The sequence below is a fragment of the Penicillium cosmopolitanum genome (genome assembly GCF_028827165.1).
Source record: "Penicillium cosmopolitanum strain IBT 29677 chromosome Unknown utg000006l:49.0-5199605.0:1.0-5204138.0, whole genome shotgun sequence".
NCBI lineage: Eukaryota > Fungi > Ascomycota > Eurotiomycetes > Eurotiales > Aspergillaceae > Penicillium > Penicillium cosmopolitanum.
The window spans coordinates 5,057,460-5,085,396 of record NW_026622676.1 but is presented as its reverse complement, the minus strand read 5'-3'; the positions used below and the strand labels follow the sequence as shown (position 1 = coordinate 5,085,396).

Here is a 27,937-nt window from a genome sequence, read left to right as displayed (position 1 = left end):
GGCGGGATGAGCATTCCGCACTCCGCGCCCTTCTTCGGCCAATGTTAATTGGTTTGAATGCAATCCCGCATATGTACTGGTAATGAACCGCGTCAAATAGGGTAACTCTGGCTATTGTCGGGTTCCCCGCGATTGATAATTTAAATACTTTGGAGGTTCCCCTTCTTCTAATTTCCCACACACTTCGCCGCCATGACTGTTCAAACGCTTGCCATTGCCGTGCTCACGGCCGTTTACCTTATCATCAGGTATCTGAATCGCACCGATGTCCCCAAGATTAAGGGCCTACCGGAGATCCCCGGTGTGCCCCTCTTCGGTAACCTGCTTCAACTTGGAGACCAACATGCGACCGTCACTGGGAAATGGGCAAAGAAGTTTGGCCCGGTCTTCCAAGTGCGCATGGGGAACAAGGTATGGAAGTTAACATGAACAACAATCGCCGAGGATAACACACTAACTATAACCCAGCGAATTGTCTTTGCTAACAGCTTCGAATCTGTGCGCCAACTTTGGATCAAAGACTCATCAGCTCTCATCTCGCGCCCGACCTTCCACACTTTCCACAGCGTTGTGTCTAGCTCCCAGGGATTCACCATCGGGACTTCCCCGTGGGATGAATCTTGCAAGCGTCGTCGGAAGGCCGCAGCGACGGCGTTGAATCGCCCTGCCGTGCAGTCATACATGCCAATCATTGATCTTGAAGCCAACTCAAGCATCAAGGAACTGTACCGCGATAGCAAGAATGGCACCGTCGACATTAATCCCACCGCCTACTTCCAGCGATTTGCTCTCAATACTAGTCTGACCCTAAACTATGGCTTCCGCATTGAAGGCAACGTGGATGATAAGCTTCTCAAAGAGATTGTTGATGTTGAGCGCGGAGTGTCCAACTTCCGTAGCACCTCCAACAACTGGCAGGACTACATTCCGCTATTGCGCATCTTCCCCAAGATGAACAACGAGGCGCAAGAATTCCGGGCTCGCCGTGATACGTACCTCACCTACCTTCTCAACATGCTGAAAGATCAAATTGAAAAGGGCACGGACAAACCGTGTATCACCGGAAACATTCTCAAAGACCCCGAGGCAAAGCTAAACGATGGTGAGTATTTGCAAACCATTCAAATTTTGTACTCTCAACATAGAAAAGTGTTTAACCGGTATCTTTAGCGGAGGTGAAATCGATCTGTTTGACTATGGTCTCTGCAGGCTTGGACACAGTCCCCGGCAATCTGATTATGGGCATTGCATACCTCGCATCCGAAGATGGTCAACGAATTCAGAAGAAGGCCTACGAAGAGATTATGAAAGTTTATCCGGACGGAGATGCCTGGGAGAAATGCTTGGTTGAGGAGAAGGTCCCCTATGTCACGGCCTTGGTCAAGGAAATTCTGCGATTCTGGACAGTCATTCCAATCTGTCTACCCCGAGAAAGCACCAAGGACATTGTGTGGAATGGTGCGACTATACCAGCTGGTACAACATTTTTCATGGTAAGCTTCTCACTCTGCTGTCGTCTTATTGTCTTATGACACTCTGCTGACATTCGTAAAGAATGCTTGGGCGGCGGATTACGATGAAGATCACTTTAAGGATGCAACTAAGTTTATTCCTGAGCGCTATCTCGATCTTGGCGAAGCACCTGGTACTCCACATTATGGTTATGGCGCTGGATCTCGCATGTGTGCTGGTTCACATCTCGCCAATCGCGAGCTGTTTACAGCCTTTGTCCGTCTGATCACCGCTTTTCACATGCATCCATCAAAGCAGACGATCGATCGACCTGTACTCAATGCGATCGACTGCAACGCCATTGCGACAGCTCTAACAACAGAGCCGAAGCCGTTCAAGGTGGGCTTCACGGCACGCGATCCGAAGAAATTGGAGCAGTGGATTGCCGAAAGCGACGAACGAACAAAAGATCTGTGATCTTTCCCGCATCAGCCTCATTCTTATTCTATTTTCTCTTCTTCTTCTTCTTCTTCTTTTTTTTCTCATCTCAGGGAAGGATAATGCATTGGACGGCAATTGTGTGTGCATGTGTGTATACTAGTTAGTGAGTTGTTCAAAGTGGTACAAGTGGCCCACAGTAGGAAGTCAAAATGCGTTGTAAAGAGGAGGAATAAAACAAGGACCTAAACGGATATAAATCGCATGTCATTACCTGAATAATCTTATCAATATAAGTGGCTAGCAATAGACAAAGTTCCCAAAATCCATCAATCCATAGTAAGCCAACTTGATGTAAACCCCGCCAAGTCCGCCAAGTCTGGGGAAAAGCGCCACCGCGCGGAATCCCCCGCACTTTTCGTCTTCGCCCTTTTTCAACCTCCGTCGTTGCTGCTATTTCCATTGCCATTGCTCATTTCCATTGCCATGCTAGTGCCAACACTTGTGCATCATCACCCAACTACCCCTGTTCCAAGGTCGTACATAATGGAGCTTCTGCAGACTTCTGCAGACCCTGAGTGGGACAAGGTCACCGCAATTGATGATCCGCAGGAGGAGAATGAGCCCGAGCGCCCGCGGAAGAAACGTCGCAAATACATTGCGAGAGCTTGGTATGCTGCCCCTGTGGCCATGCTTCCCTATAAATCGACCACACTCTCTAACCGGTAAATCAGCAATGAATGCAAGCGCCGAAAGATCAAGTGCAATGGGCAAGCTCCATGCCAGCGTTGCGGTCGACAGCGTCTTGAATGTGTTTACGTGGAGAATTCTCAGCGCGACGGTCTCGGTGAGCCCGAGTATGTTTGTCCACTACCGGGATGATGGCAAATGATATCGAGAAAAGCTAGCTAATCATGCCGACCGCAGAAATTTTGAGCGACTGTTTGATCAAATGAGATCGATGCAGGACCAAATTACCAATCTATCTGCCGCCGTCCGATCCATCGCCCACAGCGACAACTCGCCCATTGGCGCGGGGCGTCCGAGCATTGTTGGGCCGGGCGAATGGCATCCGATGGGCTCTTGTCTACACAACGAGGACTTCGGCGGGTGTCGACCGCTCGAGAAACTCCTTTCCAGGGCCCGACAACGTCTGCCTTTAGCTTCGATCTCGCTAAATCAAGCTTACTGCGTCGGGGTATTGTGGAGCATCAAGAGGAGGCAGCTGATGAGGGAGATCTCGCGCAAGAGCCATCTCCACTAGCATCCCCATCTGCTCAAAGCCGTGACATGGAGCTCCGTCAAACAGTAGACCCACTGTGGGCATTACCCAAAGCTGAAGCACTCCGACTCTGTCGAGTCTACGAAGAGGAGATGGGGATCATGTACCCAGTTTTAGAGCTTTCGGAGCTCCTGGACCAGGTCGATCTTCTCTATGGTCTCATGGACCGGACACTGGATTCAAGTATTCAATCACATGGAGCTCATGTCCTCGACCAGGAGGATATCTATATTCTTCGCCTCGTTTTTGCATGTGCGCTAACTGCGGAGGCCAGCGGGCGCAGTGAACAGGCCATCTCACTTTTTAACAGTGTGAGGGAGGTGCAGGATAGCTGTGTCTGGGGTCCGCCGGAGATTAAAAGCATCATTTTTCTTACTCTTGTGGTTTGTGAAAGCCTGGCACCACCTTGGTCTATGATACTGACAGTTTTGTAGTCAATATTCTATTTTCAAATGGACGAGGAGACACTAGCGTGGCGTACTATTGGAATTGTGGAACGCATGTCCCTGGAAAAGGGCCTGCACCGCCGAGAGACACTGAATCAACCTGCAATTCTAGCCGCTGGAAAGGACCGTATACTCCGACTCTTTTGGTCAATCTACATTCTCGACATGCGTTGGAGTTTTGGAACTGGCATGCCCTTCTCTCTAGAAGACAGCGATATTGACCCCTGGCTTCCGGAGCCCGAAGAGAAGACCCCATACCTTCGCGTGATGATTCGATATAGCCGTATGGCTGCCAAGGTATGGAAATTCATATCTGCTTTCAACAATACAAATGAAATCAAAAAAGACGAGATGAACTACCTGGACTGGCAAGTATTGAACTGGGCGCGCACAATCCCGGACTCATTACGGCTTGACCACCCCAGCACACCGGAGTCTGGTGCTGCTCTGGAAGGTCCACGAAGCTTCCGACGACTTCGTGCCTTGCTTTATCTGCGTGCGAATCAGCTGCGAATGCTCATACATCGACCGGTTCTACATACAGCTGGTCATATCGCCCGATATCCTGGCGAGGCCGAGACAGTTGTTGACATCGCAAAAGACACTATCAGATTCATTACCCGCCTCAATGAAACTTCTGATATATATCAGCTTCAGCAAGTGGCTTTCAATTGGTTTTTGGTCTCTGCGTTGGCCGTTCTGTTCCTCGCCGTTGCGCAAGCTCCGACTCAGTTCAGCAGCTCGTGTAAAGAGGAATTCTACTGGGCATTGGAGCTCGTCAAGGGATTCTCGACCAAATCGTACATCTCCCGGCGCCTCTGGAGGTCCATTCGAAGCCTTCGTAAGCTCGGTCCTGAGTTGGGTCTCGGGGTACAGAAGCTTCGACCAGTGAGTCGAACAGGTGTCGAAGATGGCACTGATGGAACATTGAATGCACATGGAACATCTCTACCGGAGACAGCCTCTAGCAACTACAGTCAAACTCCTCTGGATGGTGCACAGATGACCCAAGAGCTAATGGAGTGGTTCGAAGCGGTGGGAAATTTGGAAGATCAAATCATGGGAGTCGGGACCGGTCCGATGGTGGATGACGGTTCCTGGCAGCAGATGCCGAATGGTGACTTCATATTCGATTACGGGGCAGGGCTGTCGAGTGTTATGAAGGATTGCTTTTAGTGAGATGATGGTTCAGTGAAGCCTGGTTTCGCTATTTGACAAGTGTATTCTAAATAGTTGATGAAGATCCATTAATAGTTATATTTCTCATGAGCAAGCAGACGATATGACAGGCCCTCAGGTCGCAATTTAACACATTTCGTATATCTCACCAGTCGTAATTGTGACATTATGATTTGAGAACTGTCTCCATACCCCATCTAATAACTTCACGCCTAAACAATACCGGGTCGCAGTCTCTGCAAATCATTGACAGTCCAGTCGGTCACCAGCATGTGCCCTGGCTCATGCGCAAACACTACGCCATCTACTTTTGCACCAGCAGACTCGACTGCGATTTGTGGTGTCACTCCACAGGCCTTTGGAGGATAGTTAGTAGTAGTACTTCGATGGGCGATTACTTATATTAGTAGAACTTACCCAAAATACTGGGACTTCTCCCTCCTCAAATACCTGTGGCTCACCAAAGTCCGGTCGATCAATATCGGTGATACCAAGCTCCTTTGCCCCGTCCCACCCCCAGGCCACCGGCTCGCCATGAGTTGAAAGAAATGGCCGAGTGACCTCCCGCACTTGGGGAATCTGCTCCGGACGATATGGCCGCATAGAAACTATACAGCGACCACCTGTAAAAACTCCCGCTGGAAGAAGTGGGATAGTTGACCGGTACATGGCAACAATGGATTTGGACCTTTGGTGTCGTGGCTGTAAACCAGCTGCCGTCAACGCATCCTCGAAGGAAAACGAGCAGCCGATCAAAAAGCCGACGTGATCGGAAGTCCAAAGGTCGCAAATATCTCGACGACTTTCCATATATTGACCGTTTTCATAGATTCGATACTTGGGAAAATCAGTGCGAATGTCGAATTCAGGAGATTGGATACATCCGTCTGGCTGAACGGTGTGAGGATCCCCGGGAAACGAAGTTTTGCCTAGCAAGGGACAAGAGACTGGGTTACGCAGGCACAGGTCGTAGAAATCGGCAGCATATTTTGCTGGCAGAACGAGAAGATTAGCCTGCAGATATCCGGGCGCGACTCCTGCCGTGTTGGTGATGCGGTTCTCGCGACATAAGAGTCGAGCCTCTTGCGATGTAGCGATGCTTCCCATCATGGTTGAGATGCGTATAGTTCTGCAGAACTGATATACTTTCCGTCAATTGCCTCGGTTATTAAGACCGTCTCCATCTCCATCCCATGGCTTTGAGTTCGTATCTCCTCCGTCGGGTTCCACTTGCCGATAGCCTGGGGAAAGTCGGGGGTTCTCCGCATTTTGACACTTCGATCAATCATTATTGACCAATTAGAAGATGTACAAGGACGGGGGACTTCTCCTGCCCCAAGTAGCAGGGATCCGCAGGAAAAAGCGGAGTCAAAGGACGGCAGAAGTGGCAAATCAGGCCAGTGTTGGTGGTTACGTTCCCTTATCATCGCTTGTCGTCGGGCCGATCCAAATGTCCTTCGGCGGAGGAAATCCGGACTTTATCACAGCCCCAACCCAAGGAGTGCATTATCTTGATGATATCTCTGTAGAGATATGATATGATTATTCAACTAGCTGTTTTCAAGTAATTTATTCTACTTGACACTTCAATTTATTGTGTGGCTATCTAGTTGCTCCCCGCCCGTCCTGCCGCCCCGGTTAAAGGAGTATCCGACTTCAGTTCTTTCCTTTACATTTGATAAATTCACCTGTGGAGAGGATATCCCATATGCATACCGCTGATGCACAAGATGAGGTGGCCCCCGACGGGAGGCTCTCCGTTCAGAAAGAGATCGACCGTGAAATGGCGGACGAGACCTGCGCCGGTGAGGCCCTAGACGTGGTGCTTGATCCGCAAAAAGAGCAAAAGCTCTTAGTCAAATTGGATATGGCTTTTGTGCCCATCATCATGCTTACATATCTATCGTGTTTCTTGGATCGTTCGAATATCGGTACAGCCCGCACTGAACATTTTTCTTGCCCATGAATCGACAGCGGAAAACTGATCGAGTAACAGGAAATGTCAAGGTGGCCCACATGCCTGAGGATATCAACGCCTCAGATAGCCAATTCTCTATCGCAGTCTCGATCTTCTACGTTACATATGTGCTTTTCGAAGCTCCCTGGGCGGTCCTGATGAAAAAGTTGACCCCGCGCAATATTCTAACTGGTCTCTGCATTGTATGGTCTTTGACAACCATTTTCACGGGTTTTATTGAATCAGTGGGCTCGCTTTATGCGACGCGTCTGATTCTGGGTGCCTGTGAGGCGGGATTATTTCCATGCCTCAACCTATACCTGACAATGGTGTACCGACGTGAGGAGCAAGCGAAACGGGTATCCTATCTTATGAGCTGTGCAGCTATCTCGGGGGCAGTTGGCGGCCTTTTGGCTTATGGGCTATTGCATATGGATGGAATTGGGGGAAAGGCAGGATGGAGGTAAGCTGAACTGAAGTCTAGGAAAAAAGAGGAAGAGGATCTTGAAGCTGACGGGAATCAAAGATGGGTCTACATCATCGAAGGCCTCTTCAGTGCCGCATGCGCGATTCTGATCTGGTTCGGCCTGCCAAATAACCCAGCAGAGGCTTATTTCCTCAACGAAGAGGAGCGATGGATGATGCGTGTGCGGAATGAGCAGCGCCGCAAGTACATGGGCAGTGATAAATTCAGCTGGGAGGAGATGCGAATCGCTCTGCGCGATCCCAAACTCCTTTTTTCTGGAGTCATTCAATTCTGTCAAGATATCCTATTGTACGGATTCAGTACATTTTTGCCCACTATTTTGCAGGGCATGGGCTACGATTCGCTCATGAGCAACGTGTTGACTGTCCCGGTGTATATCTGGTCCGCGATCATCTTTATTGCCATTGCATTTTGTTCCGACCGTTACTCCAAATTTGCTTCCTATATCTTCACAACAAATGTCTTCGGCATTGTCGGGTATATCTTGCTACTCACGGTCGGGAACACTGCGGTGCAATACTTCGCAACCTTTTTAATTGGCATCACAACCTACACGGCAGTCGGTCTGAATGTTGCGTGGTTGAACGTCAACATCGCACCACAGTATCGGAGAGCCTTGGAGATTGGACTTCAGCAGACAATGGGAAACTGTGCCGGAATTGTGGCAGGTCAGGTATATCGACAGGCCCCATACGTACTTGGCAACGGTTTCTCGTTGGGCTCGCTGGCTGTGGCGCAAGTTGCTGTAACCGGATTCGGATTCTACTTGCGGCGCGAGAATAAGATGAAGGATCAAATTCTTAATGGCGAGAAGGAAGACACTCGTCGCGTTCAAACCGGTGACGGCTCTGTGGATTTCAAGTACATTTACTGAGTGCTGGTCCGTCGGGATACTAGGAATGAGGAAGTTATCAGAAGAACCTCGCTATCCAATTCTACAAATAGATGGTCATTGTTCATTATTTATCCGTCTTCATTAAGTTCAAGACGCACGTGGCTGTAGAGAGTGACTTTGTGCAGCCCATGGAACCAGCTGGCCAATACTTGCAAATCGAGGCAAATGACGCACACGACCGCAAAGGACGTATAGTATTAGTAGTAATAATAGTACTAGGACTAGTAGTAACTGGTAGTATTTAGAAGACCCCATAGTCACTCTGCGCTTGGCTAGAATTGCATTCATCTACATTATCACTGCTACCAGGTTTATCAATACCTTCAAGTTCTATCCAACACAGCCCACACAGCCCACACAGCCCGAGAGAAATACAAAATGGGTCTTTGCATGTCATTCCCACGTCGCCGACATCCCATGGGCATGGGAATGGGTATGGGTGGGTTCGGCCCGCCTCCTCGCAGACATCACTATGGAGGTGGAATGGGAATGGGAGGTTGCGGGCCCCCTCCACGTCGACACTATGGCGGTGGGATGGGTACGGGTGGCGGGGGTTTTGGACAAGGAGGCTGGGGAGGGGCCCCAGGCGGTGGTTATGGTGGTGGTTATGGCGGTGGTTATGGCGGTGGTTATGGCGGCAGGAGACCCGGAGGATTTGGTGGAGGCAGAGGACGACGATGCTAAAGTGAAGAACGATAATAGAGAATCATGGTCGCGATTTTCGAAAATGAGCTCTTTTCATAGATCATGATCTTTCCCAACCGTTCCACGATCGGGTCTAGCCGTGTGGGATGGCTCATCCGCATGAGGACCCTAACCTCCAGGGGCTTGGAATGCGGATGTGTCGGGGCGACTCGGAGTACAGGATGTGACACGGAATTTCGTACATGTGATACAGCTGGTCTGGCAGAATTGCCCGGAATGAAAGATCGAGGAGCCTGAGATTTGCCAGTGGAGGGAGATGCACAAATAATTAAAAGGCGATACCCAAGTCACGAGAATGATAGTTAGTATATAAAACTGCCAATGAGCCAAGTAGATCGGAGTTTCGCCGAGGCATGGAGGGGGAGTAGATCGATCGAATAGTATTCTGTGCTGCTCATTTCCCCATAAGTCAAGGGAGGTGAATTCTGTAGGTTGAGTGGGAGTGTAGAAGTGAAGAAGTGTAGAAGTGAAGAAGTGAAGAAGTGAAGAAGTGAAGTCACGAAGTCACGAAGTCACTGGATCTTCAAGTTCTCCCTCAACCACCTCCCCTCCGCTTCCACTTCCACTTCTACTTCCACACCACTCCTCCACTTCTCCACTTCTCTCAATATCCATGCAATCCATGAATTCCATGTATTCAGCACGCAGCCATGGCTGACCAGGCCACTCCCACTCGACAGAGGTCCACCTTCACTTATCGCCGCCCTCGACGCCGGCCAGCCCATTTGCGAACCAAGACGGGTTGTTTGACGTGTCAGTTTCTTTACTAGTTGTTCTTTATTTTTCATCGGCAGGGCCACTAATAACCTTGCAATCCAGGTCGTAAGAGAAAAAAGAAATGTGATGAGACTCTCGCCCAGTGCCTCAATTGTGCAAAGCAGAGACTGCCCTGCATCTGGCCATTCTCGACGGGTACAACTGAACAATCGCAACATCAGGATCAACATCAGGATCAACCTCAGAATCAACCTCAGGATCAACCTCAACCGGTTTCTTCATCTAAGCAAATTGCTACCTCCCTACGGAGATGGAGCAGCTCTGCGTTTCCCTCACCCGTGCCCCATTTGCCCTGGACTCATTCACCTGCAATCACCCCCGACAGCGGCCCCTTGTTTGATTTCCTCAGGTCAACCTTTCTTCCTCAGCTCATCCGTCCCGCCACCGATGGTACGGTCACTCATGGCTTAAATCGAGAAACCATGTTACTCGCTCTAGGCCACCCCTTCTGCATGCATGCCCTCCTCGCGTGTTGTGGTGCCGAGATGCCCCCGGGTGTCGAAAGCTTCCGTCACTTGGCTCGCTTCCACTACACCAGTGCGGTGGCTGGTCTACGCGATATACTCAATGATACCCATCTGGCACCCCGATGGGTCGTCGCCATGTTAACCATCATGATGCTGTGCATCTACGAGGTAAGACGGTCTGCCCAGAGATATCTCCTCTGCCTATTATTGTTTAGTTCGATCTTTCTAATTTTCTATCGCCTAGCGTGCAAAACCCAAAGGCTCATCAGGGGTCGGAATTCATCTAGCGGGAGCAGCCAAGCTAATCGCATTCTATTCTGGCGGTTCCGATTCCGATTCCGATTTCAACCGCGATGATGACCACCTAATTTCAAGAACAGAAGGCGCAATGCATCGCCTTGTGCGAGAATCCTTCATCTTTCATGTCGCGACGAGCTTACCTTTTCAGGAGAGCGATGCCCATCCCGCGGAGATCGAGACCGCTTTGTCCTTGGCGGAGCAGGCCATCAGCCAACATTTTCACCCCAACACCCTGTCCCATTCCGATTCCCCCGTTCTTGGATTCCCGCCACAGCTATTCCGATGCATTTATACGGTCTATCGTCTCTACCGCTCCTCGACCAGCCAGGGAGTCAGCATGGAAACCCGCCGGGCGCTCGATCGAGATTTACGGCAGTGGGACCAACGTATCAAGGCGCGCACCAAAGGGCCAGCCGAGGAGGATAATTCACCGAGAAGCAGCCGGGACAGAAAAGGTCTCCAAATTACCGCAACACCTCTTCCGCCGGGTGACAAGCTGATTGACTCCTGCTTGGGTCCGATGTTGTATATCCTTGGGTCTCGGCTACTACTCCGACGTATGCGAGGGCCGGGACAGGCTCAATTATCCCCGGCAATCGATCAATTACTCCCAGAAGGCATGGAGATGGTGCGCCAGCTGCAGCCTGATGAAGACTATTATGCCGACTACTATTGCTGGCCACTTCTTGCAATCGGAATGCATTTGAAATCTGCGCCCGACCGGGAGTTGTTGCTTCGCCAAGTGTGGGCGTTCTGGACAGCGACCAACAATGGAACAATGCGACGACTCGCCGACATGCTGGACTTTTTGTGGCGATGATCCTCGGTAAAGCGACCGTAAATCAGATTTCATTCGAATCGAATCCGATCATCGTTCTATCATCACCTCATCACCTCATCGGCGTCAACTCCGCTTCTGCGATTTTCGGCAGGTGGATTTGTCAGCCCGCCTTTTCTATAACAATCCGAGCCCATCGCACATCTGGCCGAGCTTCTTCTCCTGCATCAATTGAACATTTCCACATTCTGCACAGAGAAGGAGAAAAGAAAATGGGCTCGACTTTCCGTTCCCCTCATCTGATCAAGGCCGAGGGCATCCCTTACTTCACCCCCGCCAACAATGGCGGTGCTGCCTTGAATCCAGATGATCCCAATACGCCAACGCTGTTTCGCCCATTACAGATTCGCGATGTGAGCTTGAAGAATCGCATTATGGTCGCGCCCATGTGCACTTACTCCACGGAGTCAGACCCAAGCTCACCTGCGGTCGGTGCGCTGACCGACTTCCACATTGCCCATCTCGGCCATTTCGCTGCCAAGGGCGTGGGACTGGTTATCATCGAAGCATCCGCTGTCCAGCCGAATGGCCGAATCTCCCCCAACGACTCCGGTCTGTGGCAAGAAGGGACAGAATCCGAACAGTTCAAGGGCCTTCGTCGGGTGGCTGACTTCATACATAGTCAAGGCGCCAAGGTCGGCATTCAACTCGCTCACGCCGGTCGGAAAGCGAGTACGGTTGCTCCCTGGCTGTCTTCTGAGGGGAAGAGAAGTAGCATCAAGGCCGATGAAAGCGTCGGGGGCTGGCCGTCAAACGTGGTCGGGCCGTCCGGGGGTGAAGAGCATATCTGGGCGCCGGGCGATGTGAAGTATTGGCCACCTCGAGAGCTCAGCACCGCGGAAGTCGAAGAGGTCGTACGAGCTTTTGGAAGAAGTGCCAAGCTAGCCGTTCAAGCTGGTGTGGACCTGATCGAAATTCATGCCGCCCACGGCTACCTGCTTCATGAGTTCTTGAGCCCCGTTACCAATCGCCGTACCGACAAATACGGCGGCAGTTTCGAGAACCGAATCCGCATCGTCCAAGAAGTCGCGGCCGCCATTCGAGCTGCTGTCCCAGCCGGTACCCCATTGTTCCTCCGCATCAGCGCAACAGAGTGGCTAGAGGAACAACCGGTCGCTGCGCAGACTGGCAGCTGGGACATGCCATCCTCGGTTCGACTAGCAAAGCTACTCCCGGAGTTGGAGGTGGATCTTTTGGACGTGAGTTCCGGCGGGAATCACAAAGATCAGAGGCTTCAACCCCATACAAACTACCAAATTGACCTGGCGGGTGAGCTGCGCAAGGCGATCCGTGGAGCCGGTCAGACAACCTTGGTGGGAGCCGTCGGTTTTATCACGGAGGCCGACGCCGCCCGGCACATTGTGCAGGGCGCGGAGGAAGCCCTGGCCACCGAGTCTGTTCTTTCGGGCCAGGAACCTAAAGCGGACGCAGTCTTGATGGCCCGTCAATTCCTCCGCGAGCCAGAATGGGTGTACAACGCGGCCAAGCAGCTCAAGGTTCCCATTTCAGTTGCGTGGCAGTTCGCTCGCGGCGTGCTTTGAGATTGAGTTTAGGAATACGATGTATACATGGAGGGGTTCATAAAGACTCGGACTCTGGGCTATCGGGATAAATATAAACCGGACAATATATACGGTACTTCAATGAATAAACTCATTCAAATTAGTGGAGTTGAATTTGAAGGCTTCTGGAAAATGCAGGGGTTCTCCTATCTTCTCACCCGTCGTAACTAAATCTATCCAACCACAACAAAGGAGTCGCGCAGGTGAACGCCATACAGATCTTGGGACTGCCGATCTCTTTTACAGATACGAGTTCATTGGATCGAGGCATATCGCCAGAATTGCAGCTGGTCCACTGAAACACCCACACGCCCTCAACGTGCAGCGCCAAGCTAACAAGCTCCGTGGCCAAGCCCCGAGGTTACAGCGCAATCAAAACTCCAAACACGAAACACTCGCAGCGTGAGGAGGCGGGTAATCCAGAGGGTAGCCACTGGTTTAAAAGGAGTTGGCAATCATCCAAAAGCTATGATGAGGAGCAGAGAGCAAGAGAGAAAAAAAAAGGCCGAGCATTCTTTATTGGGGCTTGCGACAGCATTCCACTTCACTCCCAATTCTTCCTTGTTTTATTTCGAACTACCGTTCCAAGACTGAACAGCCAATATGGTGATGGCATCTATAACCGTAAAGGCTCTTGTTGCCCTCGCTTTGATCCAGTCGCCCCTGGTCGTTGGCATACCGACGGCTCCGGGGATTCCGTCGGCGTCGACAGCCAAAACCGAGCTGGGAGACCTGACCGTCGCTGCTCAGGGATCCCAAGATGGCTACTCTCGAGCCAAATTTCCTCATTGGATTTCCCAGGGGGAGGTAAGTTGTGAAACCCTGCTGTTGCGCATCTGGATCATTCTCACTTCGCTTTCCAGTGGCTGCGACACGCGCGATGTTGTGCTGAAGAGAGATGGCACGGGCGTGGTTCAAGATGATAGCTGCTCTGCTAGCAGTGGGAAATGGGTCTCCCCGTATGATGGAGCCACTTGGACTGCGGCCAGTGATCTGGACATTGACCATGTCGTGCCCTTGTCCAATGCCTGGAAGGTAGGCATCTCAACCCCTGGTTTTCTGGGTCCTGTTGGCTGGGAGTGCCAGTGGCTTGCTAACCAACCTTCTGATAGTCCGGTGCCTCTGAATGGACGACGGATGATCGACAAGCGTTTGCCAATGATCTCACTCATCCGCAGCTTTTGGCCGTCACGGACAACGTAAACTCGGCCAAGGGCGACAAGGGACCTGAAGAATGGAAGCCTCCTCTTGGTATGGATTTGGATTCGAATTTGAATTTAACGAGAAATCGAAGGATCCAGAATCATTTTATCTAACTTGAAGATTCGAATAGCATCGTATTACTGCACCTATGCGGAGATGTGGGTGAAGGTGAAATCGACATACAACTTGACCGTCACGACGGATGAAAAGTCGGCACTGGTGGACATGCTCGATACGTGCTAGGGGGGGAGAGTTGATCGATTTAATTTTTTGTGCCTAGGTCACTAGTATATACTAACTAACTATAGTTACTACTAGATAGTAGTTATATATCATTGGCAACTTGAATTTCACTTTCACTTTTTGAGCTAGACTGCACTTCAAGTTTACTCCTTCAAAGGACTACCAGTATGCACTGCACGGGAGATCTGCAGATGTGAAGAGATAGATCTAAAGAGACCCAAAGAGCTTGTCACATTGACAACAGGAACAGGAACAGTCCGGATACTAAGTATACTACCATTGATTCGCAGAGCACATGGTGAGGCTGTTGAATCCAATTGGCTGTGTATACTAAGGTACCCTATATCACCTATCCTTGGTATAGTTACTGGTATACTGGTATACTAGTATACCAACCAGGGCTAGACCAAGGCTAGACCAAGCTAGGCTACTTTAAGCTAACCTTAAATTTATGCCTATGCTTATGCTTATGCCTATGCTTATGCTTATGTACCTGGGGAAGGTGCTGCTAAGGTACTAGGTGCTACTGAGGAAGGTGCTACCATTCACTATCATACACACTGTCCACAAGGAAGGCACGACACCTTTGATAACCCCGGAACTTCCCCGGCGTGTTCCTGTCCAGCACTCTCATTGGTCCAGCTGAGCTAGCCATGGCTATACCATACAAGAGTGCTACTAGTAGTACTACTAGCAGTCACAGTCTACTGTATACACCACAGTCACGGGGTACTATATACTCTACTACGTTGCATCCTCTCTTAACATCCTCTCTCTCTCTCTCTCTCTCTTTCTCTCCCTTCTCATCTCTCCATCTCTCACTCCCATCACTCCCATGGAGAACTCTCCCAGTGACTCCATCATGAAGATGGACGATTCCAAGAATCACCAACATCACGAACAGGAAGATTGGGATCTCGAGCAGGCCCCCCAGCGCAAGTCCTCCGGCATCTTCAACGTCTTCATCGCTGGTCTCGCCCTCGCCAGTGATGGCTACAATGCTCATTCCAGTATGAATACCCTCCAGCCCAATGATCACCCCTCCACCTCAAGCTAATGATAATGATAATCATTCTAGTTGGCTACATGATGCCTCTCTTCACTCTTCTGTACGTCCATCTCCATCTCCATCTCATCACCCCCACTAACCCTCTCCAGCTACAAAGATGCCATGTCCTCCACCATCAAGTCTCGCCTCACCAACTCCTACTTGATCGGCGAGATCTTCGGCATGATCTTCTTCGGGGTCTTGATTGATCGCCTCGGTCGTCGAACCGGCATCCTGGCCACCACCCTTTTCTTGGTCCTTGGTTTGGTCTTGGCCACCGCTTCTCGCGGTTCCTCCCAGCTTGGGTATGATCCCAATCATTACAGCTAACACCGGAAATCCCACTAATTCAATTCAGAATGTTCTGGATGATGATCGTGGCTCGAGGTATTGCGGGCTTTGGAGCTGGCGGTGAGTATCCGGTCTGTGGAACCAGTGCCACGGAGGCTGCAGATGAGACCCATGGCCTGCGTCACCGTCGGGGATTTCTCGTCGCTATCACTACTGACACGGCCTTGGACCTGGTACGTATACCCCCAATTCTTGTGATCATGTAGTGACCCCTCGACTAACTTCATTTCCAGGGTGCCATTGTGGCCGGAATCGTCGCGGTCGTCGTTCTGGCCGCCTATAACCACCATAACTCCGAGGGCATCTGGCGCATTTGTTTTGGTTTGGGCTTCATCGTATGCAACTCTAAACCCCAGTTCCCCTTCCAGAGAGCCTCTTTCACCCGAATCCTAACCATTCCAGCTCCCGATCGCGGTTTGCTTTTTTCGAATCCGCATGCTCAACTCCACCCAATATCGGAAACATTCCATCAGGTCCAACTACCCCTACATGCTGGTTATCCGCCGCTACTGGAAGCCCATGCTCGGAACAGGTGAGAGAGAATCCCCGATGCCTTGTTGCTAGATAATCATGCTCACCATTTTCTCTTAGCCCTTGCCTGGTTTTGCTACGACTTCGTCACCTACCCATTCTCTCTCTTTTCCTCAACCATCGTGCAGCAGTTCAACCCCAAAAACACCGCCATTCAGAATGTTGGGTATGGAGTGAGTTCAGGAAGCGCCTTTCCTTACTATGATTTCTTTCTCTAACCACGAGGTCTGCAGACTGTCATCAATTGCTTCCAGCTCCCCGGTTGCTTTCTCGGCGGATACCTGATGGATCGGATTGGTCGCAAGCAGACCATGACCCTAGGTTTTTTCTTCTGGGCTGTCTGGGGATTCCTCATTGGAGGTTCCCTACATCCCATTCAGAGTGTCTTCCCACTCTTTGTAGTGATGTACGGTATTTTCCAGGCCCTGGGTGAGATGGGACCCGGAGTTGCAACATTCCTATGTGGCTCGGAATCATTCCCTACCCCCCTTCGAGGCCACTTCCTGGGATTTGCGGCCGCGGTTGGAAAGGCCGGTGCATCAATCGGCACGGAAGTGTTCACTCCTATTCAGCACCGCTTCCACACAACACAGAAAGGTCAACAGGCTGTCTTTCTCATCGGGTCTGCGTTCTGTATCGTCGGTGCCTTGATCACCTGGTTTCTCATCCCGGACATGTCCCGAGAACTTGAGACCGAGGATGCCCGTTTCAAGACATATCTGGAGGAGAATGGATACGATATCACTTCGTACGGAGAGGAGGAGTTGGTTGTCCAGCGGAAGTAGCGTTGGAATTCACTCTTTCGAGGAATCTCCCAAGCTGGGGCCTCGCATCGCGTCAAGTGGGTGGCGGAAGAGAAAAAGGAAAGGGGAAAGGGGAGGGGAAATGATGATGGCTAGCTGAATATCAAAAAGTCTTAACAGCATATCGAAGGTTAGGAGGAAACTTCTTTAATAATCTAGTCTTACTGTGTCTCGCAGATTCTCGAATTAACAGCCTTCTTCTACTGACCACTTCGAGTACAAGCACCAGCCGGCAGCCAACTAACGGAGACTGTCCGAATTTGACGCACGTCATTCCCAAGCTAAACTATCTCAGGATTAGCCAGTTTGATTTGGATCTGAATTTGAAACCTGCCCTTTTCAACATCTCGGCCGAGATTCTTATTCTTATCAAACCTGCCTGCCCCGGGCACATGGGAACCTTAGCCACAGCAGGATCTATGTTGCAAATAAAATCGAGCTAAGTCGCCATTTCTAAATCAAACGACGTCCAGAGCCGACTTTAACACAGCTCAATTAAGCTCTGCAGCAGTGGCAATTTCTTATCGTCGGCCGCTTTCATGATGGGCCATATAAAGGGAGTATTGCGTGCTCCTCGGCATCGTCGCCTATCAAATAACTTCAGCTCAAGAGGTTGAGAATGACTGCTTCATATTAGTGCCAATGTAGGAATATATTCATTTCCATTTGACCCTGACTAGATCAAAGCTCAGATCCGAGAATAAACAATGTTCTGCTGCAAGTATGAGTATTGGACTGGTGTGGACCCCCAATAGGCCAGGCCAAAAAGCCAAGACATCGCGATAGCGACTGACCCTGACGTGCTTTTTTACTTCGTGCTCGGCTCAAGCAAAATACTAGTAGTAATAAAAATCTCTTAAGAACGTAGTCGGGGCCTCTTGTCACGTTTGATTTTAATTTAAAAAAAATATATAAACTATAGATCATGGGTCGCATATCCCATCATTACACGTCTTGCCTGTTCCAGATTATCATCGTAGGCTTGGTTGCCTTCTGTGAACCGGGAATCTGGACAGCCTTAAACAATCTCGGAGCAGGAGGAAATGCCAGTGTGAGTCGTCCTTTAGTGTCTGTAACTGATATGGATCCCACTAACGACACCCTGGATAGCCCTTTTTAAACAACGCTGCCAATGCCTTGACATACGGACTCATGTCAGTGGGCTGCTTTCTTGCTGGTGGTGTGACCAACAAGATTACCGCCAAATGGACATTATTTATTGGGGCTGCGTTTTACACCCCTTATGCAGCCGGTTTGTATTGCAACAATCGTTACGGAAACCAGTGGTTTCTCCTGCTTGGAGCTGCTCTCTGCGGTATCGGGGCATCTCTGCTCTGGGCGAGCGAGGCCGCTATTGCGGTCGGATATCCGGAAGAGGAGAAGAGAGGAAGGTAAGACTGCATGCTTCCTTTATTATGGCTTTTTCTCGACTAATTATCGCTTTTAGATATGTCGGAATCTGGATGGGGATTCGGCAGATGGGTCCCTTGGTTGGTGGTGCCATCTCCCTTGCCATCAATGTCAATACTGCGCATACTGGCAAGGTCAGCTACAATACTTACCTTGGACTTGTCGCTATTTCCTCTCTTGGGGCTCCATTTGCTCTACTTCTATCCCAGCCACAAGATGTCATCCGGAGTAACGGCACCAAAATCCCTTACATGAAGAAGACGAGCTTAGCCATCGAAGCCCGTGCTATTTGGAAGCAACTCAAGAACAAATATATCCTGCTACTCATTCCGGTATTCCTGGCTGGTCAGTTTGGCACAACTTACCAAGGGAACTACTTGACAAGTATGAAATTTCCAATCCCCTTTCAAGGAGAGATTTTCTCTAACCATAATATCAGCATACTTCACCGTTCGTTCCAGAGCACTCGCTTCGTTCCTCACAGCTGTTGTTGGCGCATTGGCCAATATAACCACGGGTCTTGTTCTTGATCTCAATTACATCTCAAGAGGGGCACGATCCAAAGCTGTTTATCTCATTGTCTTGGTCTTCGTCACAGCAGCTTGGGTATGGAACGCTATCACCGAAACGAAGCTTTCCCGTATGGCTGAACCACCCGCCTTCGACTTGGGCGATGGTCCATTCTTCAACTCCGCTTTCACCGTCTACATGTTTTTCAAATTCTTCTACGAGGTCCTACAGACGTACATCTATTGGCTTATGGCCGAGGTGAAAGGCGCACAGGGCGACGGAGATATTGCGCGAACGACGGGGATTCTGCGATCGTGGGAATCGATCGGCAGCACTATTGCGTACGCAGTTGGCGCAACACACTGGTCAAACTTGAACCAAATGATCCTCGGATTTTCTTTATGGGGTCTCACCATTCCATTTACTCTCCTAGCGGTGTTTGGAAACTGGAATGTAGGTGGGGAAGTTGATGTGGGGGGTGTGGAGGGCGCAGAGGATGTGGAGGGACGAGCAGACACTAGCAGTGTTGAGACGGAGAGGGTTTTCGTCAGTCATGATAGTAAATTATAGAATATAACTACTAGACCGGGTGAAAATATAACTATGATGCTCATAACCCACATGGGACCTTGGATGTATTGACCATTACAAGTATGAGCAAGCTCCTTCCGTCGTCACCCTTTCAGTAAAATATACTCATTGCGTAGATGTATTCATTTGGAACGAGTTCATTCACCAAATTCATCTCAGAGTACTGCGATTTTGTGTATGAGTTACGCATCGGACCACTTTGGATGACCCCGCGTCATTTCCCCGCCCCCATCGGCTTTTTGCTAAACTAGTCGCAGATCTATACCACATAAATTATAGCATCGGCATGAGGGGAAATTCAAAGCCAAGAAGACTGTGGTTTGAACGTTTTGGATGCTACGGTTACTTTCACAGTGTAGTAGCATTGCTTTATTCAACTATAGTACAGCTGTGCTTGAGGGCCATAAAGCTTTCAATTTAGGCTATTATCTTTGATTATAGCTATTATACCCAAATAAAAGCATCATCTTGCCCTCTTATACAAAGCGAACGGTCTTTTGCACTTGATTTCCACGCTACTCTACGGTGACCAATAATGAGGATATCCGGAAAGATCGCCCCAACAATTCTATCTCTATGGATTTGCAATGCCGTCTCTCTTTGCCATGCAAAGATAAGTCCTTATGAAACGGCTTCGGATTCTTGGTCCCACGACCTTCAGGCCCGCAGCAATAGCTCATTGATACGAACTACCTTCCTGGAGAATCTGGTTTCAAATTTGACGGTTCCTGAGCTTGGTATGTACTTGGATTCGATTTGAGCTGTAACCTGTAGTGACAACTAACGTAATGCATTAGTTCTTCAATTACACCTCATGTTTGCAGACAACATCATTGGCCCGCACTCAGACAATGGCCTATATGGTACTTTCATAACCTAGTCTCCCATATCCAGGAAGTTCTTTACTTATTGGCCCAATTCCACAGATAAAGCACTAGAGGCAGCACCAGGAGCACCGATCGGAATCATCCATGACTGGTATCCGACCAACAAGTCTCAATATAATAAACTTCAAAAGCTCAATTCCGAGAAATCTCGAGTCGACATTCCATTCATGCAAACCGGAGAATGTCTACATGGAGTAGGATCGTTCAAACAGTCCATGTTTCCTCAGGCCATCGGAATGGCGGCGACTTTTGACACGGACCTTGTGTATAGAGTCGGTCAAGCTATTGCGACTGAGGCGCGATCGATTGGAATTCATGCTTGCTTTGCCCCCGTGCTAGATTTAGCTAAAGATCCTCGTTGGGGTCGTGTCCAAGGTAAGCAATCCATTCTCTTCTCACCGTAATTTCGCTTCTCTTCGTGTTTGGCTATTTGATTGAATTGAATTTTGATTTGCTCTATTTATCAGAGGATTGGGGAGAGGATATGGTTTTGACGTCTCACATGGGTGTCGCCTTTTCAAGCGGGTTGTCTAAGAACAGTAGTTGGTCAGATCCCGATGCCGTGATACCGGTGATGAAGGTGAATAAGATTGTCGCAAAAATGGACAAATTGCCTGGTTGAATCCTTCTAATTGTCTTTTCCAACATACAGCATTTTGCAGCTCATGGAAGTCCCCAAGGGGGTCATAACGCTGCTCCGTTCATGGGATACGGTACGCGTCAGGTTTTGCAAGAAATGCTTGTTCCATTCAAGGCAGCGGTGCAGCTTGGAGGCGTCAAAGGCGTGATGATGTGAGTTTTCTTCCTCTCTGCGTCATCAAACCAGGCTAAATAAAGACGAAAGGGCTTACAATGAGTTCGATGACGTTCCTTCCTCCGTAAATCCTATTCTATACGAGGCATTGGCAGATTGGGGATTTGACGGTCCGCTGATCTACATGTATACACTTCTTGAATCCAGCTAATACCATGTATAGGCTATATTACTGCGGATGATACAGGTAAGCTGGCTGGAATGAAATCCAGCTCATGTCAAAGGACGGCAAATTTATATGACTCACGCTATCCAGGACTTTCTGAATTATTGAATACGCACCTTGTTACTAGCTCCGTTGCAGATACGATTGCCCAATGGCATAACGCCGGTGGAATGGTTCAATTCTACGATTTTTCTCTTGAAGAATACATCAATGTTTGTCTCTAAATTACTATTCCGTGGCTTGTTCTAATTTTTCTCAACAGACAACGACTTCTTTGGTCGCGAATGGAACTCTGTCTATCGAAACACTGCGATCTTTAGCCAGTCGGGTTCTCGGTGTCAAGTATGACCTAGGGCTCTTTGAAAATCCCTACATTCCACAAAATATTGAGTCAGAGAACATTACTTTATCTCACGCACCTCTGACCCTTGAAGCTGCCCGTAAAAGCGTTGTGCTACTTGAAAACAAGAATTACACACTGCCTATAAACCCCGACAAGCAAAAAATCAAAAACATTGCCTTGGTTGGACCTTTCACAGATACATTCAACTATGGTGATTATTCTGGCCAGTGGGGAGGATATCCAGTGCGAAATGCCAGTACAATCCGGCAGAGTATCTCCGAACACCTTGCAACCCACTTTCCGGAGACCGACCTAGTAACTAGCTGGGGGGGCGAATTCGTGGACTTTCAATGGGCAGTACAATATCCCACCATATCTCCTATCTTCGGATGATACATACGGGGGTCTTTTGGCGACATATTATGCAGATACCAATTTTTCCGATGCAAAATTTCAACAACTTGAGACCCCAAGCCTCGACTGGGGTCTTTACCCGCCAAACGGGCTACCATCGAATAATTTCAGCGCCATATGGGAGGGAATGGTCAATGTTCCTGTTGAATATGACACACAAGGTTGGCTCGGCGTGGCTCTCTATGCTAATACATCAGCAAGACTCTACATTGACGGAAAACTTCATGTCGACGTGAAGCCAACGTCGACTGGAAACATTCTTTCTAATATACCCGGACTATCATATACTTCCACCAATGGAACAATGGCCCCCCCAGGGTCTTCGCCTTTCTTGTTCAAAAAGTCTGCAACTCATAAGATCAGACTTGAATACCAGGCATTGAACTATAACCAAAAATTTGAGAATCAAAATTCACTGAATGCTCAGGTACTTTTATTCTGGAATCTTGTTGACAACATTGATCCAGTAAAGCAGGTAAGTCCTCTTGAAGACGTGTACTATCTTCAAGGGATTTTCAAATACTAATTCCAGAAGGCCGTTCAAGTTGCCTCCGACTCCGACCTCATCATATTGGCAGTAGGAGCCAACTGGAATAGCGATGGGGAATCTGGAGACAGGGCAACCTTGGAGCTTTCATCAAATCAAAGTCTGTGTCAATTCTTCCCGTTTTCGAATCAAAAATTGAGAATCCACTAACATTTCTATTGTTTTTATTAGCCGAACTCGCAGATGCGATGTTTGCTTTGGGAAACCGGTGGTTCTTGTCCTGCAAGGCGGCCGCCCATTCGCGATTCCGGAGTATTACAACAAGTCAGCCGCCGTGTTGAATACTGTTGGTTCTCGAATGCTTTCGAATTCCAGACGTGGATGAGTCGCTGATTACATCCAGTTTTTTCCTGGTCAAGCAGGTGGCCAAGCGATTTCAGATGCATTATTTGGCTTGGTTTCGCCTGGTGGTCGGGTCCCCATCAGTGTTCCATATAGTGTTGGCACATTGCCAGCGTTCTACAAGTATGTTTCGTCGCCCAGTTCACTCTGATCTATGCTCACTCACCCATAAAGCTACAAACCCTCCGTTCCTCGAGATTACGTGGACATTCCTTATAATTCAATAGTAAGTCATGTGCAACCAAAAATGGAAATCCGGGCCCCAGAAAAGCTCTATGGCACTCATTTCGTACGTATCTTTAGTACCCGTTTGGCTATGGACTGTCATACACCAATTTTTCCACGTCCAAATTTCTTGTTTCGGCAATCAGCGGAGATACGGACATGCTTGAGTTCGGAGCTAGCTCAATTATAACATTTTCTGTCAACGTCAAGAACACTGGCCCAGTGGCAGGTGATTATGTTCCCCAGGTTTACTTGCTTGGTCGTGTCGCATCCATTGTGCGACCGGTCAAACAACTCGTCGCGTTTCATCGCGTCCATCTGCTTCCAGGTGAAGCAACCACAGTTGACATGACTCTTGATGTTTCCCGGTATCTGGTGGTCCTTGATCGAGAATATAATTGGATTGTGGAGCCAGGCGAGTATACCTTCGCGTTGCTCGAAAATGGAGGCAGCTCTGCAGATACATCGACAAATGTGACTCTCAACTGCGTCCACTAATCTAGAAGGGACCATCATATCGCTTTGATTTGTACGATTCTAGATGGTTACGTGTAAATAACCTCCACGAGGAAATTAAGAAATCTTGCTCCTCTACTGAACATACGGCCAGACTCTAATTATCTGTTGCCTTCGCGGCTTGGTAGCCAGTTTTGCATCGCAGTATTCAAAATAATGAATCCCCAAATTGAAGGACTGAAGACCGGAAACCCTCGCACCGCAGCCAATCTACTTGCCGAAAAATTGAGAAGAATAGTTGTTAAATTTTTGGATATTTCAATAGAACATGATTGTTCTAGCGGCTAGCCCGATACATACTAGTGCACTTAGGCAGAACGGACTTTGAATCTTTGAAGATTTTTGAAAGGTTGCGGGGCCGTTGGAGTTGGAGGTAGTTGGAGCTCAAGGAGACGCTGATTTTCAAGATTCCAGAAGCACCATGTATAATTAGCACATGTTTTAGAGCCCCGGCCCTGGAGGGAATTAATTTCTCAACGTTTTGTTTGGTTTTTTATGATATGAGATTAGTTACTATCTATCAAAAGATACTATTAAGGTTTCTAGCTCTTCAAACTTTAAAATTAATATATACTAGTGGTTGGTGATTCAAGTTCTTAGTAGGGGAATACTACTAGTATTAGAAGAAAATCAAGAATCCCAAGGGTTGAACATAAATCTTAATATAATTATACCCGGGGATAAATTTTACTCATCTGACGAGGGAAGAAAAGAGTGTGCCTAGGTGAGAGATGATGGATATCGAGATGGCTTCAACATGATGACCGAAAACGCGAAATGGCCTGCAGACAACCCTAAAAACTGTGAAGTAACGCCCGGCAATTTTAAAGTGGGAAATTAGCCGAGATTCCCCAAAGTCTGTGCATTAACCCCCACGGCACAATGTTGGAGGGAAAATGGACAGAAGCCCCAAGTGGAGCTCGAGGTGCGAATTCGGACCGCCAATCTTGATTTCGCACGTTTTCGCTCGGCATTGATGGGCTCGGCACTACAAATATGTATTCCTGAATAGTAAAGTGTGATAAGAGCATATCTGGTCACTGAAAAATTCAGCCTTTAGCTTGCGATACCCCTCTCACCTGCTCGAATACTTCATGTCCTAAACTAAACCTTCCTGCTCCGTGACCCGTCCGAGGTAAACAGTAGCGGAGCACATTACACATAGAAACCGGCTAAACGTCCTCACATTGTGCCGCAAAAAATTAGTAATCGCATTCATCCAAGATGGGGATGTGATTGTCAAAGTGGAGCTTGATACAGCCAAGCATTGCGCCTGATTGCTTGGTATCGGCACGCCGACCCCGCCGAACCTTTTGGTCCGGTGGCGACCCCGGTGTGTTCAATAATTATGGAGAAGAGGTTTCCAATCGGCTAAGGCCCGGTTCTGCCTTTAAATCCCACGCGACTCCTGCTTTACCGCGGAGAATCAAGGAGAGAGACACGCAGCAAAGGAGAAAAATTCAAATCCCTGGTTGTGGGTGCTGTCTTGTTCAACGCTCAACTTCCTACCTCGCCGGAGTCATGGCGTCACACGAGATCGAGCCTCAGATCGACCAAATGCAGGACACAGAGAAAAATTCAGAGTCCTTCCGCGAAACCTCCTCGTTGGTGTTGTCTGAAGAACAGGCCCTAGCAAAGGCGAGAAGCAGCCCGGACGATGCCCTCCCCATCATCGTGAGTTATGCCTTGGATGATCCCGACAACCCTCGTCACTGGCCGAAAATGAAGAAATGGTATATTACTTGTCTGGTCAGCATGCTCAATGTGTTCACGTATGTCCGATTGTGTTCTCTCCCTCTCCCATTGAAATGTCGGATCACTTGCTAACCACTGGAATCTTAGGACATGGTGTGCTGGAGGGATCTCATCGGGTGCCACGGGCATCCAAGAAGAATTTGGAGTGTCGTCCGAGATCACTACGCTTTGCCTATCGTTATACGTGCTGGGATATGCCATTGGTCCGGTTTTGCTTGCGCCACTCTCAGAATACTTCGGCCGACAGCCTGTCTACATCGTGTCATGGTTTCTTCTGTTTATTTTCCAGCTCCCACTCGCTTTGGCACCGAATATTGGAACCATCCTGGTCTGTCGATTCATTGCTGGGTGCGCTGGAGGTGCTCCGTTGACCAACACCGGTGGAAGTATTAGTGATCTCTGGGAACGCAACGAGAGTGGTGGCCCTATGGCTGTCTATGGCCTGAGCAGCACCTTTGGACCTCCAATGGCACTAGTCGTTACTGGATATATCGGGTTGAATTGTGGGTGGAGAATGATCTTCTGGGTTCTCATGGCCATGACGGGTGGTGTTTGGATTTTGCTGGTCCTCACGGTTCCTGAAACACGACACACCACCATCCTTCAGAAGAAGGCCAAACGAGTGTGCAAGCAGATGCGCAAGGAGAATCTGCGCTCGGCTGAATCTACTACAGACCTCCATGCGAGCGACCGTAAGGGTCTACATGAACTCTTTGCGATCACACTTACCCGCCCTTTCCGGTTCCTATTCTCCGAGCCCATTACTGCATTCTCGGCCATATACAATGGTTTTCTCTACGGTCTGGTCTACCTTTTCAACGAGGCCATTCCCTTGGTTTTCGGTGCCCCCAAGGGTCATCCATTCAACACTGGCCAGCAAGGGCTGGCATTCTTGGGCATGGCCATTGGGCCTATAATTGCATTCTGCCTGTACCCCTTGCAGGAAAGGTACTATCTCCGACGTGTTGCCGAGAACCAGGGCAGGGGCGTTCCGGAAGCTCGAATGTGGATGGCTCGTGTTGGTGCCATTCTGATCCCTATCAGTCTTTTCTGGTTTGGATGGACGAGCTATCGCTCCGTGCATTGGATCGTGCCCATCATCGCGTCCTCGTTTTTCGGTGCGGGTATTTACATTGTCATTTTGAGCATCCTAAACTATGTCGTGGATAGCTACCAGACATACTCGGCATCGGCCCTCGCCGGTGTGATTTTCATTCGCAATGTGGTCGGTGCCGGATTCCCTCTGTTTGCCACTCAGATGTATGAAAAACTGGACTACGAATGGGCCTCCAGTCTGTTGGGGTTCATTTCCATCTTGCTGGTTCCCATCCCGTTTATATTTTTCTACAAGGGTGAAGCCATTCGGCTGCGAAGCACATGGGCCCGGGAGCACTTTGATCAGAATGAGGACAGCCCTCACTGATTGACCTGATGCGAGAATCTTTGATTTATTCCCACATCCTGTACACATATTATCCAACTTCAACAGTGCTAGATTCTAACTCAATAATTTGAACTTGGAGTAAATACCATTCGAACGAAATAATCTTCAGATACTCTTGAGATATGTTGCATTCAATCTAGATTGTAGGTGTTCACCGGCTGTCATCCGAGGCTGGTCGGAATCTAGACTGTTTGCCCCGCCTCCGTAACCAACGATGAAGCTTTTATTGGGGTCCTTGTTTTGGCCTTCTCGGTAGTTCTCCACAAGCTTGCTAGGAACTGGAACTAGCTCTGTGCTGCCAACGGGCTGACAGAAAAAGGCTATGCTGTAACGATCCCGCGGTCCCGATTCTGAGCTCTCCGGTATCTCGCGAGGGAATACAACGCGGTGAATAGTTGATTTGAGCAACCCATCCGTCCAGTAACTCAACATATCGCCGATGTTGACTAATATTGGTGGAAATGGATATTTAACCAAGTCGCCTGGGTACACGGGACCGGGGCCCATGTTTGGTCCGGCGTTAAGATCTCTAGGCCCGGTTGTCCAGGACACTGAAATAGTAGCGTAATACTGCCGTAGTCAGAATGGGCACCAGCACGAATGTCCTTCTCCGGTCTGAATGACGAAACATCGGATGGGTAGTAGAGTAGCCGAAGCGAGTTTCCCGTTGAGCCTTTTGATGGATCATGGCGGCTAGTGAAAAAGTTTTCTGGTATCTTTTTGAGAATTAAAAAAAGTAAGCAGACTGGTCGTATCATTTCAGAATCTCGAAATTTACCTCGAGCCCTTGACTCAAGAGCTTTAGTATTTGAGCACATGTTTCATTGCATAATCGTGTAAAATGAGAAATCTCATTCTCCTGAGAAAGGAGGGTTGGAGGTAAGGCTTGTTGAACTTTTCCGTCGTCCAGTTCACCAATATTCAGCGCTCTGGAAGGAGATTTAGGCATAAAACGAATCAAAACGTCAAAAGGAGTCATACTCTTTGAAGTCTCCCCGCTAAGCAATTT

At 49.0% G+C, this 27,937-nt stretch overlaps 12 protein-coding genes across 12 annotated transcripts; 10 read left to right on the top strand and 2 right to left on the bottom strand.

The window, feature by feature from the left end:
* Positions 1 to 192: 192 nt before the first annotated feature.
* N7509_006438 (cytochrome P450) lies at positions 193 to 1,929 on the top strand (the record flags this gene model as incomplete). The annotated part of the gene is made up of 4 exons (XM_056631075.1): positions 193 to 411; positions 469 to 1,102; positions 1,171 to 1,493; positions 1,555 to 1,929. 4 exons carry the CDS (start codon positions 193 to 195, stop codon positions 1,927 to 1,929), a joined length of 1,551 nt encoding a protein of 516 aa, XP_056490377.1.
* Positions 1,930 to 2,436: 507 nt separating this feature from the next.
* Positions 2,437 to 4,794, top strand: N7509_006437 (putative C6 transcription factor; the record flags this gene model as incomplete). Its single annotated transcript, XM_056631074.1, has 5 exons — positions 2,437 to 2,561; positions 2,625 to 2,747; positions 2,818 to 3,000; positions 3,054 to 3,555; positions 3,607 to 4,794. The coding sequence occupies 5 exons, from the start codon at positions 2,437 to 2,439 to the stop codon at positions 4,792 to 4,794; spliced, it is 2,121 nt and encodes a 706-aa protein (XP_056490376.1).
* A 215-nt stretch (positions 4,795 to 5,009) lies between these two features.
* Positions 5,010 to 5,907, bottom strand: N7509_006436 (DUF1445 domain protein; the record flags this gene model as incomplete). The annotated part of the gene is made up of 2 exons (XM_056631073.1): positions 5,010 to 5,153; positions 5,215 to 5,907. The coding sequence occupies 2 exons, from the start codon at positions 5,905 to 5,907 to the stop codon at positions 5,010 to 5,012; spliced, it is 837 nt and encodes a 278-aa protein (XP_056490375.1).
* Positions 5,908 to 6,505: 598 nt separating this feature from the next.
* Positions 6,506 to 8,115, top strand: N7509_006435 (uncharacterized protein; the record flags this gene model as incomplete). Its single annotated transcript, XM_056631072.1, has 3 exons — positions 6,506 to 6,728; positions 6,794 to 7,217; positions 7,281 to 8,115. 3 exons carry the CDS (start codon positions 6,506 to 6,508, stop codon positions 8,113 to 8,115), a joined length of 1,482 nt encoding a protein of 493 aa, XP_056490374.1.
* Positions 8,116 to 8,608: 493 nt separating this feature from the next.
* N7509_006434 (C6 zinc finger domain protein) lies at positions 8,609 to 11,205 on the top strand (the record flags this gene model as incomplete). The annotated part of the gene is made up of 3 exons (XM_056631071.1): positions 8,609 to 8,821; positions 9,780 to 10,253; positions 10,330 to 11,205. The coding sequence occupies 3 exons, from the start codon at positions 8,609 to 8,611 to the stop codon at positions 11,203 to 11,205; spliced, it is 1,563 nt and encodes a 520-aa protein (XP_056490373.1).
* A 230-nt stretch (positions 11,206 to 11,435) lies between these two features.
* On the top strand, positions 11,436 to 12,764 carry N7509_006433 (NADH:flavin oxidoreductase/NADH oxidase; the record flags this gene model as incomplete). Its single annotated transcript, XM_056631070.1, has 1 exon — positions 11,436 to 12,764. The coding sequence occupies one exon, from the start codon at positions 11,436 to 11,438 to the stop codon at positions 12,762 to 12,764; it is 1,329 nt and encodes a 442-aa protein (XP_056490372.1).
* Positions 12,765 to 13,388: 624 nt separating this feature from the next.
* Positions 13,389 to 14,231, top strand: N7509_006432 (HNH endonuclease family protein; the record flags this gene model as incomplete). Its single annotated transcript, XM_056631069.1, has 3 exons — positions 13,389 to 13,820; positions 13,898 to 14,036; positions 14,119 to 14,231. 3 exons carry the CDS (start codon positions 13,389 to 13,391, stop codon positions 14,229 to 14,231), a joined length of 684 nt encoding a protein of 227 aa, XP_056490371.1.
* An 835-nt stretch (positions 14,232 to 15,066) lies between these two features.
* On the top strand, positions 15,067 to 16,946 carry N7509_006431 (uncharacterized protein; the record flags this gene model as incomplete). Its single annotated transcript, XM_056631068.1, has 8 exons — positions 15,067 to 15,241; positions 15,310 to 15,340; positions 15,390 to 15,584; positions 15,638 to 15,803; positions 15,864 to 15,965; positions 16,033 to 16,162; positions 16,222 to 16,334; positions 16,395 to 16,946. The coding sequence occupies 8 exons, from the start codon at positions 15,067 to 15,069 to the stop codon at positions 16,944 to 16,946; spliced, it is 1,464 nt and encodes a 487-aa protein (XP_056490370.1).
* A 943-nt stretch (positions 16,947 to 17,889) lies between these two features.
* On the top strand, positions 17,890 to 19,454 carry N7509_006430 (Major facilitator superfamily domain general substrate transporter; the record flags this gene model as incomplete). The annotated part of the gene is made up of 4 exons (XM_056631067.1): positions 17,890 to 18,015; positions 18,075 to 18,355; positions 18,412 to 18,758; positions 18,814 to 19,454. The coding sequence occupies 4 exons, from the start codon at positions 17,890 to 17,892 to the stop codon at positions 19,452 to 19,454; spliced, it is 1,395 nt and encodes a 464-aa protein (XP_056490369.1).
* Positions 19,455 to 20,010: 556 nt separating this feature from the next.
* Positions 20,011 to 23,711, top strand: N7509_006429 (beta-glucosidase; the record flags this gene model as incomplete). The annotated part of the gene is made up of 15 exons (XM_056631066.1): positions 20,011 to 20,212; positions 20,273 to 20,338; positions 20,402 to 20,737; positions 20,830 to 20,942; positions 21,015 to 21,154; positions 21,207 to 21,286; positions 21,340 to 21,363; positions 21,433 to 21,554; positions 21,605 to 22,000; positions 22,044 to 22,574; positions 22,632 to 22,765; positions 22,818 to 22,932; positions 22,990 to 23,111; positions 23,163 to 23,214; positions 23,292 to 23,711. The coding sequence occupies 15 exons, from the start codon at positions 20,011 to 20,013 to the stop codon at positions 23,709 to 23,711; spliced, it is 2,853 nt and encodes a 950-aa protein (XP_056490368.1).
* A 1,539-nt stretch (positions 23,712 to 25,250) lies between these two features.
* On the top strand, positions 25,251 to 26,907 carry N7509_006428 (MFS transporter; the record flags this gene model as incomplete). The annotated part of the gene is made up of 2 exons (XM_056631065.1): positions 25,251 to 25,501; positions 25,572 to 26,907. 2 exons carry the CDS (start codon positions 25,251 to 25,253, stop codon positions 26,905 to 26,907), a joined length of 1,587 nt encoding a protein of 528 aa, XP_056490367.1.
* Positions 26,908 to 27,033: 126 nt separating this feature from the next.
* N7509_006427 (oxidoreductase 2OG-Fe(II) oxygenase family) lies at positions 27,034 to 27,907 on the bottom strand (the record flags this gene model as incomplete). The annotated part of the gene is made up of 3 exons (XM_056631064.1): positions 27,034 to 27,479; positions 27,500 to 27,644; positions 27,707 to 27,907. 3 exons carry the CDS (start codon positions 27,905 to 27,907, stop codon positions 27,034 to 27,036), a joined length of 792 nt encoding a protein of 263 aa, XP_056490366.1.
* Between the last annotated feature and the right edge of the window lie 30 nt (positions 27,908 to 27,937).